Below are 12407 nucleotides of genomic sequence, written 5' to 3'. Positions count from 1 at the left end.
CTCTCTCCTTAACCCTACCTCTGCTTCTCTGCATCTCAACTTGACAGCTGCAACCCTCTGTGGCTCCTGTTTCCAGTGGGCAACGAATGTGTCTCTCTGCTTTGGATCCCGCCCGAAGGCCTAGGCTCTGTGCTCAAGCCACATCATTTATTCCTGTTGTTTCTGCTGCCCTCCTAGGGGTGATAGTGGCTTCCTGCTATTGTTTATTTATAAGCTTCATCTTTATTTGACTCTGGAGGCCATCTGTTACCCATCTAATTGAGTCTTTGTCTGAAATTCGTCTGCCTGAAAGACCTAGAGTGGCTTATATTTCCCTGGCTCAGCTCTGAATTATATAGTACGTGGCCAGTTACTAATATGAAAAGAGCAACAGGAAATGAGACTTTTAGCAAAGTTTATTTACACTTAAAGCAACTGTATATTTTCTACTCTGGGCCACTATAACCCAAAGCATAGATCTCTACAGACTGATACTAGCCCTGTGGATCAGACATGTGGAAATACCAGAGCTTGGCAAAGGGCATAAGATACAGTTAAACTGAGACCAATTTCTTTGCCTTCTTGTAACCAGGTTCTTAAGTATATTGTACCTAGTAGGCATTCAAGCATGCACTGTGTGAAGAACAGACTGAACTTGAAATTCATCGCCAGCATTTCCCAGGCAACAGACAAATATAACACAGCTGAAGTCTTGCTCCACAGTCTCTGTGACTTTTTGGTACAATTACAATGAAAGCATTCCCCAGGCCTTGCATCTCTGCCTGGGCATAAATCCTGGGAGTTCCTCAGAATGTCTGGGATCAGGAAGCAGCAACTGCTCCACGGAGTAGCAGAGACTCCAGCCTGGAGTGCTTGGTGTGGCTGGGAGGCCGTAGAGATGAGTAAGATCTTCCTACTCAGAGGCCATCAGGCCAAAGAAAATAGGAAACAGACAACAAGGGCCAGGCCCAGGACATGTGGTCAGTGTGATCAGGATAAATCCTCCTAAATTCAACCCCAGATCTTGCTCAGAGCAGAGGATAAGTGAAACTGAGGGACACAACTGAAGAAATGGGGTGGTGCACACAGACTGATAGCTGAATGTGAAGGCAGAGAGAACCATGAAGACGGATTTGACAGTTCAGGAAGCCACAATTACACCAAGCCAGACAAGAAGCGCAGCCTGCATACCCAGCCTTGGGTGAAGAGGCAGCAAGTACAGGCTTCCTATAGAGGCACCCACACTAACCTTTCTTGGTTGAAATGTTGGCTCTGTTCTTCTTAGCTAAGGACAGGTGACTTAGCCTCTGTATCACAGTCCTTTTTCAGGGTTGATGACAGTTGCCCTCTTGGTTCCTATGAAAACGGAGTGAATTTGTACATGTAAAGCATCTGACTTCAAAACCTAGTGAAGTAGCTTACAGGCATAGCTGATGCACCATAGGCCACTTTTTGGTTTTGTCTCAGTCTGCCATCAGACTGTATTGCATTCATCCATCCATTTTTGTTGGTAGATATTTCTAAAGTGCTTGATATGCAGCTGGCACTGGGGATACAGTGAAGAATTAAGACACACAGATAACGCTTTCATGGAAAATATTGGAGGGTCAGTGTTAGCTTACTGGTAATGGAGAGTCAGATAGTCTCAAATGGCTTCTAATGAGAATCTGAAGAATTAATCACAGTGACCAATGTGCCATTCTAGTGAAGGATGTTGATAACGGGGTTATGCTTATGTACAGGCAGGGGGCATATGGGGAATCTCTGTTCTGCTGTGAACCTAAAACTGCTTTGAAATGTTAGAAACATAATAATGAGAGAGACTGGGGGTGGGGCAGAGATAAAGAGAAGAAGGAAAGGAAGAAATGGGTTCTCTCTGATGATCTTAAATATTTTTGATAACTACAGAAAACTAATGATATTTCGATCTTGGTTAAATTACATTTGGGGTAAATTACATCTTCATTTATATTAATTATGCTCATAAAACATTTCCAAAGCTTACATTTAATTGGAACTAATTAAGCTCATCTATAAAAAGCACTAGAGTCAATTTCCCCATGCAGGGAACTTGATTTTTAAAAAGCAGTGTTCACGTAACCCAGGAGTATGAAAGTAATACCAAAGCTCCAGCTTTGTTGTTTTATTTTCAATCTCTAGATCCTTCCAAGGTTCTACTTCTGATGTGCAGCTGAGTGCTGACGTAAGACTCTCCATTCTGTCAGTCTTCCTGTGTTTACCGGGCCACCTGTTATGAGATCCTTCTTGGCTCTGATAGTAGAGAGATAAGTAAGGCATATAGTTTGGGGGCTGGATGGACATGAGTAAGAAATATAGTTGGATACATGGAGCCCTAGAAGGTACAGATATTATGAAAACAGAGAAATCATTCATTCATTCTTTTATTAGTTCATTCAACAAAATATTTGCTAGTTATGTATCCTGCAAAGACACCCTACAAAGTATTATGGACAGAACCAGGAATAAGATAGATAATTATTGCCCCCTTGGATCTATTGTGGCTCTGCCTATTATGGATACAGAGAAGGTTGAAGCAGCATCTTGAAGAATGATGTGCACTTATGCAGAAGGCAAGGTAAGAGGGTGCTTCCAGAGGAAATCTCTCTTGCACTCAGATTCCGTGCATCTCCTGAGTCTCAATGCTTTTGTGGAAAGGATTCTGGCATCCTTCTGTGGTGACCCCATCTTGGCACCTAGGGGCCTCACCTCGGGTCTTTGCAACAGAGATTTATTATAGGCGATGACTGTTTGTTTTGTCTGTAAAGAATGACTTTGTGTCCAGGCTCTTAGGCCCTTAAGCATCTTATGAACAGTCACAGGCTGGACTTTTAGGACATTTGGCTTCCTACCTTTTAATCAGTGTCTACAAAACTTATCAAAAATATGTCCACATCTATTTTTGGAGCACTGAATTAATTGTTTAAGCCTAGACTTTAATTTTAATCCTTATGATTTTAAACATGATTATTGCACTCCCAAAAGAAGACATACAGCGAAGTTCACGTATCAAGGATATGAATATTCCTTTGGCAGGAGAACCATATGTATACATATGTACAAATATTAATATATTAGCCTATATGTAGTTTGGAACATATGATAACTTTAAGGGCAATAAAATCTAAAATTTCCTGTTAATATGTAATTGTATCTTTAGATTTCCTGTTTCCTTTTCTGAAACATTTTGAGAAGCTAGACTATTTTTGTGATGTTCTTTATTACTTCCCTTAACTTGGGTTACGGATAATATCAAATTCCACTTATTTTTTTCTACATAACTAGAAAATTAAAGCAAACAGATTTTCTATTCTGGGTCTTGCCCACCTTTTGCTTTCTTACAATCAGCTAAAGCAGGTCAGGAAACTCGGAGGTTGATCCTGAGACCATTTTCCTGGGTGTCCTTACAGCCTGCCTTTGTATTGTACTGGTGGAAAATCCAGATGATATTGTAGGACCGAGAGGTGGTGAGAGGCCTCTGAGTCACCCTGCAGTTAATCAGGAGCAGCTTGGTGTTAGTCATCAGTTTATTTTCTTATGTTTTAATTTTTTCAAAATTAGCAGTTCTCATGGGGAATGTAACGCCAATTCTAATAGAAAAAGAGGGATTTTGCTAAATTCCCAGGTGCCTGTTAGGGTGCTGGCATTGACAAGTGAGAGAACACTGTCAGCCGGAGAGAACCAACTCAGCTCCTCTACTAACACCTCCAGGACTCACCCAGGTGGCTGTCTGTCTAAACAACCTGATTAGCAATCAAGCAGTAAAGGATAACTAGTCTGAGTGAAGCGTGAGCTTTTAAAACTCAAAGGAGATGTACTTTGACTTTTGAGAAATCGCCATCCTCCTTATGGGCTCCTAAAAGAAGCAGCAGGCCCTGCCAACATGTCATGTCACAGGTGTGTGGTCTGCCTTGGACTCTTATTGAGGCACTGGCCTTAACATCACCAAGGGCACATGAAGTAGGTCTGGGATTGTGGGAAGCACAGCAGTGCTAGACCAGACTGGACCCCTGAAAGCAAGGAAGAGTGCTTTTTTATTTCAAAACACTATCTTGATCCCAGGAGGTGGTTACTGGGAGCACAGAAGACATCCACAGTGTAGAGACAATAATTATATGTGCAATGTAAAGAAAAACTCAGTGCTCACTACCTACTTTGCCAACTATTTTCAGAACAAATACTGTACCAATCCCTTTCTTTCTAGAACTTATAAACCAAGATGTTAAAAGTGAATATTTTGAAGTGCTAGAATTCTTACTTGTTGTGACTTCTAATTCGTTCTCTGTGAATATGTATTATATTTGTAGTAAGAAAATAAAGTTATTTGTAACTTAAAAAACTTTTAAGTTCCCTGCATGACTGCTGTCTATCAAATTGGCTATTTTTATTTATTTATGTTTTCTTCTAGGCTTTGTCAGTAGGTATAATTAATCAGAGATGCGGTTCTGCATTCTACTCTTTCAAAGAATTCTTGTTTCTGGGAAGTGAATAGCAGAGACCTTCTATGTTATGTGCTAGGGTTACCTGATTCTAGTCTAATGCAATCCTATCATGGTCTTTAGTGGTCAGGACTCCAACAGGTGCCTTCACTGTCCAGTAACTTTGTGATAGGACCTGTCTGGATGATGAGGTGTCAGAGTATGTGTTTTTTTGTTGTTGTTGTTTTGTTTTCTGCCTGTGAAAATGTATAGTTTGTTAAAAGTGTCATAAATTACTTGGAATAAGAGTTCTGCTCAATGGAAAAGAAACTCAAATAGGTTTAGATTTTTATGGGGCTGAATCAGCCAAATCAAACACAGGCTTTCCTGAAGCTTCCAAGTTTTTAATGGAAACTCACGCTCTTCAGAACTTTGCTGCCTAATTATAATTCATGCCTTTTGCAGATACATTACAGGGTGGACCAAAAGGAAAATGTTAGATGTGTCCACTTGTTATTTCTATTGTGCTACTTGTGGAGTGCCAACCGCATACGCCGAATGGCCTGGTGCGTGCAGAGACACAGGCCAGATCTGTGCAAAGACACAGGCCAGCTCTTGGCAGGTCAGACCATTTCAGGAAAAAGTAGCAAGAGACCCTGGCTTGCAGTGTGCAGGGTACACACTCAGATGCAGAACCAGACCACTGGAATATGATTTTGCATAAGCTACTAGGGTCAGAATTTAATTTAAAAGTCCTTTGGTACCCATAACCAACCCAATTCATTATTGTCATCAGAAACATGCTTTTGAAACCTATAAAATTTTATTTTTATAAAAGAACTTTTTCTCCCCTCACCTTTTATTTTTTTTTTTAAGGTTTAACTGGTATCAAGGGAGAGAAAGGAAATCCAGGCATTGGTACTCAAGGACCAAGAGGACCCCCTGGGCCAGCAGGTAAGTCTTGCTACTTAATAAAAAAACCCTGTAAAATATTAATCTTTATATTCACTTGTTATCACAGGTGAGAAAGTGGCCATATTTATATCCTTTTATCTAAGTGGAGTGGTTCTACTTCCCATTTATTTTACTGAGAGGTCAATTTGTTAGTAATAATCCTTCCCACAGATGAACCCCCAAAGTGACAGCATTTTCTGGACTCTTGGTGGATATATGAGTTAGGAGAGGCTAGGCTAGGCCTAGTAGCAAATCCCAAATACTTTGTGGATTGATATAATAAAACTTTATTTTATCTTCACAAAGTTTGATGTGGGTAAAGTAGTGCCTTTCCATTTTGAACCCCATGACCTGCATCATGGGTCTTATAGACCCTGAGAGAAACATAAAGAAGGCCCATGAGACTCAACTTCCTAAATATAATGATACACTATTTCCATCCATATTTCAGTGGCTGGAACCAGTCACACATCCCCAGAGCCACTGGCAGGGAGGCATGGAATCTCAAGAAACATGAGTGAACATCACGAGCACCAGCTACTCCTGCTGTGGTAGTCTCACCAAATGAGTTTCCTGAAAATTTAGTTTTGTGTGCAAAATCCCACGCTCTTAAGATGATCTCCAGATGATCATACCTGCTATTAGAATTACAATTTTGCTATTGTATGTTTAGAATCTCAATTTTAGCCCCACTAGATCAAATATTCTGATTTTTCTTTCCAGTCTAACAATGATTTTGGAATATATTTCTAAGAGAGATTCCTGATGCAACAAGTCCATTGCCTCAAGGATAACTTCTGTTATTAGAGATTTGGATGAGGACCTTATCTAGCATCATGCAGTGCACTGAATAGGTAGTTGTGAGCATTGAGTGAATAGAACTGCATGTGTCTGAGAGCAAGCATATGACTCAAATACAAGGGGATACTCGTCCCTACTTTTTAGTTCTTATTGAATAGTGTTATTTCTAGTTGAAGAATTTTGAACATTGTTGGAACCCAGGCCTAAATATAAACAGGCACCTCACTGCCCCCCCCAAAACAACCCCCCCCAAACATAGCCTGACAAACTTCTTAAATACAAAAATATTTTAACCCTCCTCCCATTTTCATTCAATCTAAGATTTCAGTTGATATAAGATAGACGAAAGAAATTTTAGGTTGATGTATTGTGTCTAATTTCAGACTTTTATTCCTCCAGGTAATTTCTTTCAGACTTAGACTAATTTATTTTAATTATCTGAGGCCACAAGCCAGCACTAATTTGCGTGACTCTTCTAACTAGATTATAAGGTTGAGATTTGCAAGAGATCATGTGTGTGCACTTACAGGCATGTGCACGCCCATACATTGGTTTCATAAAGAGCTGTACTGGAAAACAAAAGCCCCATAGAGAAAGTAAGAACCATAGTAGTTTGCTCCTCTCCATTAAATGCCCAAAATGCTATAGAGAAGAATGCACTTTGCTTCCCAGTCCTGAGCTATATGCTCTTCTGCCCAGGGAATCCAATGTAGGAAAAAGAACTGAGAGAGTAGGGAGAGGCTGATTAAGCCAATTGTTAAGATGCATAAGGTTGCTTATTGTAAGAATTAGTTGATTTCATGGTGATCTCAAAACTCACCCTATGTGGTAAAAGATCTGTTCTTTCCTTTTGTGGCTGCTTCTTAGGACCTTCAGGGGAGAGTCGCCCTGGCAGCCCTGGACCCCCTGGCTCTCCTGGACCAAGGGGACCACCAGGTCACCTGGGGGTACCTGGACCACAAGGTCCTTCTGGCCAGCCTGGATATTGCGACCCCTCGTCATGTTCTGCCTATGGTGCGGGAGGTAAGTGCTGAACTTTTGTGGGCTTTGAGCAGGTTTACTATGGTTAGGACCCAAATGGGGAGGGGGCACTATGAGAAGCAGAACAGTTATGAGAGGGAAACAGAGCATGACTGCCTCACAATCCTACCTTAGCCCAGAAGCATGTTCTATAAAGTGCCTATTACTGTATAGGCTATTCCTACAGAAGCCTTAAGAGGACTTAAAAAATAATCGCACATCTAAGGCTTCCTTGCTTTCAAATGGTGATCCACAGTGACTTAGCCTTTGACCTCACATTTGATTATCTGGGGGATAGGGGTTAACATTTTGGGGGCCCTCATTCTGTTATTGCTGGGGTGTGATCATGATAGCCTATAAGAATTTATTTTTAGGGAAACCCCAAACTTATGTCTTCCCCCATAATTAGCGGGGCCTCTCAGATTCTTTCAGGTGACATTCTGTCTACCACATACATTTTAGGTGACCAAGGATAGTCTTAAGAAGAAACAAATCTGGCCATGCTGTCTTAGCCTCATCACTAACTACTGGACCGAGATTCTGAAATATTATGCTTCCTAAAAACATCTGCAGTGCATGCTGATGTGCTGGGGGGAGGGGAGGCTTTCTGACATAATTATTCTTGGAAGTTCAGGAGAGAGGTTCCGAGATGGCTCTGGGGCAAAAGGACTTTTTAGTCAATGAATTTAAATTTTCTGCTTTAGGAGAAATTTAACCTTAGATGCCAGAGGCATTGGTCAAAGTTTTGCTGATGTGTTTTTCTCTGTTCATCTTTTCCCTCCCCATTCTCTCATATTCCCCTGTCCCTTATTAAGATCTGATCCCTTACAATGATTACCAGCACTAAAATGGAAATCCTCCACTCTGGCTATATTGGCCTGGGCATTTGGCTATGAATACAGAACTGTCCTGTTGACCACCACCATTAAGCCCCAACCCCTAACAATGGATACTCCCTTTTCCTGGCTCACCTGCTTCCCTTCCTTCCTACTTGGACATCCCTTGCTCTCTCTTCTCCAAACGTAATAGGAATGATAACATTGGAACTTAACCCAATCATATATGTCAATTGTAAAGGAAACTGGCTGTTTTAGGTCAGCCTGGATAGAGGGATCTGATTGTGTACCAAGGATTCATCCCAAATTCTTCTATGCAAAGGCTTTGTAATAAAGTTACTTACTGTGCCTTCTCCTCTTTCCTGACCCTGCCCAAGATGGATGAGCATCTTTCTCTCTGACCTCTCCACTCTTCCTTCCTCCCCCCATCACTTCCCCTCCCCACTCATCCTGGTGATGGACTTCTAACATGAGATTGGTTTTTAAAATTTATTTTTTTTTTGTTCATAATTCTGCTACATGTTCAGGGTTTCTTTTGTAAATAAAACATATAATATTTAAGCACTTGGCTCTGAGTCTAGTTTTCTAACAATTTCTCTAACATATCCTCTGGTTCCTCCTTTTACTAACCGGGAAACCTCATGGGGAAGGTACAAGAGGCATGGTGGGTTAGGCAGCTACAGCTTTCTACCCAAGCAGGATATCTCTGTAGTTTACTGACCAAATCTCTCTCTCTAAGGACCCCTCTGAGGGGAGAATATCAGTTCATGGTTCCTGGGTCCTATCAAGTCCCCACCCCCACTTTTCCTCTTTAGCTCCCCATCCGGATCAGCCCGAATTCACTCCTGTCCAAGATGAGAATGAAGCCATGGAACTGTGGGGCTCCGGGATCTGATGGCCTCAGGAGACATTTGAAGACCAACAGCAAGACCTCTTAAAGACCTTTATTCATGAAAATGTTAAGTGGTTTGTATGTTACTTTGGGGGAGGGCCTCATATCTGCATCCCAAATTTCATTTTTGGATAACATTCATATTAGAGTTATTATTAACAAAAATCATGTTTTTTTTAAATTCACTTAATCTATGACAACATTAGAAATTATTTCCCCTAGCTGTTTTAAGGATATGCCAGATAATTTGTGGTTTTTTTTTTTTTTTGGAGAAAAGTCCTCAAAGAAGAATTGAGAGAAAGTAGATTGAATTCTGGACTCTTTTCTCTGTGAGATGATCTCAAATTCTAAAATGCACAAGAGAAATATGATTGGGTTGGAGGGAAATGGGGCCCCCACAGAAAAAGAATGAATTCAAAGAGATTCACAGATTATAACATTTTCTCTGCCCCATGGGAATGACTTGCTAATAAGAAGAAGGGTCATTGTTGGTGAAGCTACCTCTTACATAATTGATCTGTCCAACTCTAAGATTACTCAGTGACTGGTTTCACAGGTATCCAAAAATAAGTGCTAGAATATAACTTTAAATTGAATTTGATAATTTTAAACATAGATTGAGTTTTTCAATGGTTTTAGACTCATGTAAAATAATGATTTTTCACCAGCTCCAATGGAAAGTGATCTATCTTTGATGAAGGATTTGTTGGGCAGTATGTTCTAGGGCCTTCCTCTCCTACAGGGATTACTTTATGCAGATAAGTTTTTGCAAATCTGTTTTTATTCTTTTTGTAAGCAAATAAAAATTGAAAACAACATGTGGAGTCTTTGTGCTGCCTTTCTAAATGTCACCTTAAACTTTTGAGGTCCTAGTTGAGTGTCTGACCACCAAAAAAATCAAGAGTTGCCTTGCTTTACGTGATTTTTCCAGCTCTCGATCCCTCATTTGTTCATTCTGGAGTAGGAAGCTTAACAGAAGAAGCAGTGGGCTTAAGACAAGGCCAGCAAAGGTAGTGCAAATGTATGAGTGATCCTAAGTCAGCGCTTATCCACGTTTGACCAAGGGACCCCTCTGTCTTTCAGTTTTGAAAAAGCCTGAAAAACTCCAGAAGACAGAGTAGAAATGAATTTAGTCTAAGAGACTCTAGTCTTCAACTAACTTGTCTTTTTCTTATCTAAGTATTTGAGGAGGATTTGAGTCCTGGTGTTTGCTAGTTGAAAATGGAAATGAAAGAGAACCATGACTTAATGTATGCTCTTTCCTCTGCAACATCTCCCTGGTAACAGATGTTTTTAAAGAGTTGGAATGAGGACATTTAAAAACCAGAAGCTATGTTCTTTCTGGGTCAGGAAAAGACTCATTAGAAGGATGGTGTCTTCTGACACCTTTTACTCCCACCACTGCACAGAGGGGTAGAAGACCTCTGTTTTCCAAAGGATTCATTCAATGTTTTGGGTCTGTGTGCCTTTGGGGATTCAGATAAGTAGTTTTTTTGGGTCTCTGCAGAAAATATATAATAAGTAGAAAACCAGTAGCCATGTCCTTTCTGTTATGGTGTACGAATCCATGTTAGCAAGCAGGACCAATGAGGGAGAAGGGAAGGTTTCATGAGGCCAATCAAGACAGCCTGACCCATCCCCTGAGAGAACTCTTCCAAGTTAAATGCCTACTGTGTGATTAGTCACTTCATAGCCTGTTCTCAGATTTCTATCTATGACATGTAGTGAGTATAGAGGAGGACAGTCTATATATTTTAAAGTGCCCTTGTAAACAAATCATTTAACATTGTGTCACACCAAAGACTCTCTAGATTGTCATAAGTGGTGAAATTTAAACCACTGGAGGTTCTAATCTCTTCCCATCATTCTCGAGCTGTACAAATACCTTTGGCTTTGATTTCTCGTGGTAATCTAAATTTGTTTATTTAAGCTACAGGGAAGTTTCATTAATTTGAAATGTGTCATCACTTGGACCCAGTGTATCAGATTTTTATTGAGTGAAATGTTCAAAATAAAAGGTGCAACTCAGATTTTGGATTTGTGTTTACAATGCATTGCCTGTAATAAAAACTGATTTTGAAGTGCATTTTTATTGAATTGCTTATTTTGGCAAGAACTACATCTTAATTCATAGCGTATATTGTTTTCTTAAAGTAAGAAGGCGTCATTTCACACAAAACAAGACATTACTCTTCAAAATTTTCATCACTTTGTTAGAGACTCTCAATGTCTTTGGGGAATAGTCATTTTAGAGTATTTTAGAATAGTGCTTTAGGGTCATTTTGTGCTCAGACAGGCTCTACCTTCCTTCCAGGACAACCCTCTTTCCTCCTCCCTTTTCTATTTTTTTTTTTTTTTTGCCTCACCCGATCCTTCCATATCTAATTTTGCTGCGTAGCACAGATTTTTTTGGTTGAGGATAAAACCCCAAAGAAGAGCCATGTGAATTCTGGCCTCATGGAGCTTCCTTTTTGGTGCTGGAGAAAGACCAAGATGCAGGAACAGACAGACAAAATAAATTATGGATCATGATAAAATATATGAAAGACGCAGAGAAGAAGCCAAGGCACGAAGAAGGAAAGGGAATAAGGGGTGATTTCTTCTAATTAGGTGGATACAACGTGCTTATCTGCGGGCTGATATTTAAGTGGAGTAATGTAGGTAAGGAAAGGTGTGGAGGAGAATTCTGGCCTTTGGCTTGTCCTCAGTTGAAAAGGTGCTTGCCTTATGCAAAGAACTTAAAGAAGTCCATGCAGCAGGAGAGTGAATGGAAGAGTGGACAAGATGAGGCTAGAGAAGAGCACAGGTTTTTGGTGATTTGGGTTTTATTTCAAATCCATTAGAAGCCATGGAAGGGTTTAGAATGCATTGCCTGTAATAAAAACTGATTTTGAAGTGTATTTTTATTGACTTGCTTATTTTGGCAAGAATTATATCTTAATTCATAGTGTATACTGTTTTCTTAAAGTACGAAGGCATCATTTCACTCACACACAAAAAGACATTGCTCTGTGTGTGAGTGTGTGTGTGTGTGTGTGTGTGTGTGTGTGTGTGTGTGTGAGAGAGAGAGAGAGAGAGAGAGAGAGAGAGAGAGAGAGAGAGATCTTGTGTGTGTTTTAAGTTAGTGGAGGCAAAGGAGCTCTTCCACTGTTGGAATTTTCTTCAAAAACTGTTACTAGCAGTGCCACAGGCCAGGCGCATGCCAAAGACTTCAACATTGTATCAGTTATAAAGCTGGGCCAGGCAAAGGACTATCCTTTCGAATCTCGAATCTCGGGAGTTTAGCACAGTTTGCATTTATTTCTTTCTCACAGAGGAGATCAGAGCAGCTGTCACCGTGTCTTGGCTCAGTGTTCCATGCTGCTTCTGTCTGGGACATGTACTTCCATGACGGCCATGGCAAGGGAGGGGGATCGTGGAGAATCATCTCCCTAAGCTTCTCTCAGAAGTGACGTTCTGTGCTCCCACTCATGTGTCCTTGGCCTAAGG

At 40.5% G+C, this 12407-nt stretch overlaps 1 protein-coding gene across 7 annotated transcripts in view; it reads left to right on the top strand.

The window, feature by feature from the left end:
• Col14a1 (collagen type XIV alpha 1 chain) overlaps window positions 1-9736 on the top strand; it is a 201287-nt gene extending 191551 nt beyond the window's left edge. For 4 of the 7 annotated variants that reach the window (XM_078016744.1, XM_013357064.4, XM_013357058.4 and 1 more), the window contains 3 exons: window positions 5292-5369; window positions 7038-7193; window positions 8842-9736. In XM_078016744.1, the coding sequence (XP_077872870.1) occupies window positions 5292-5369; window positions 7038-7193; window positions 8842-8921 (314 nt within the window). In that variant the 3' untranslated portion in view covers window positions 8922-9736. Of the gene's footprint in view, window positions 1-5291; window positions 5370-7037; window positions 7194-7652; window positions 8588-8765 lie in introns of those variants that run through there. The other 3 variants (XM_078016743.1, XM_013357075.4, XM_013357067.4) reach the window with 3 other exon arrangements.
• The last annotated feature ends 2671 nt before the right edge of the window (window positions 9737-12407 follow it).

This window comes from Ictidomys tridecemlineatus, chromosome 7 (assembly GCF_052094955.1).
Source record: "Ictidomys tridecemlineatus isolate mIctTri1 chromosome 7, mIctTri1.hap1, whole genome shotgun sequence".
NCBI classification, from domain to species: Eukaryota; Metazoa; Chordata; class Mammalia; order Rodentia; family Sciuridae; genus Ictidomys; species Ictidomys tridecemlineatus.
The sequence above is the reverse complement of the archived record's forward strand: the minus strand, read 5'-3'. Positions and strand labels throughout refer to the sequence as shown.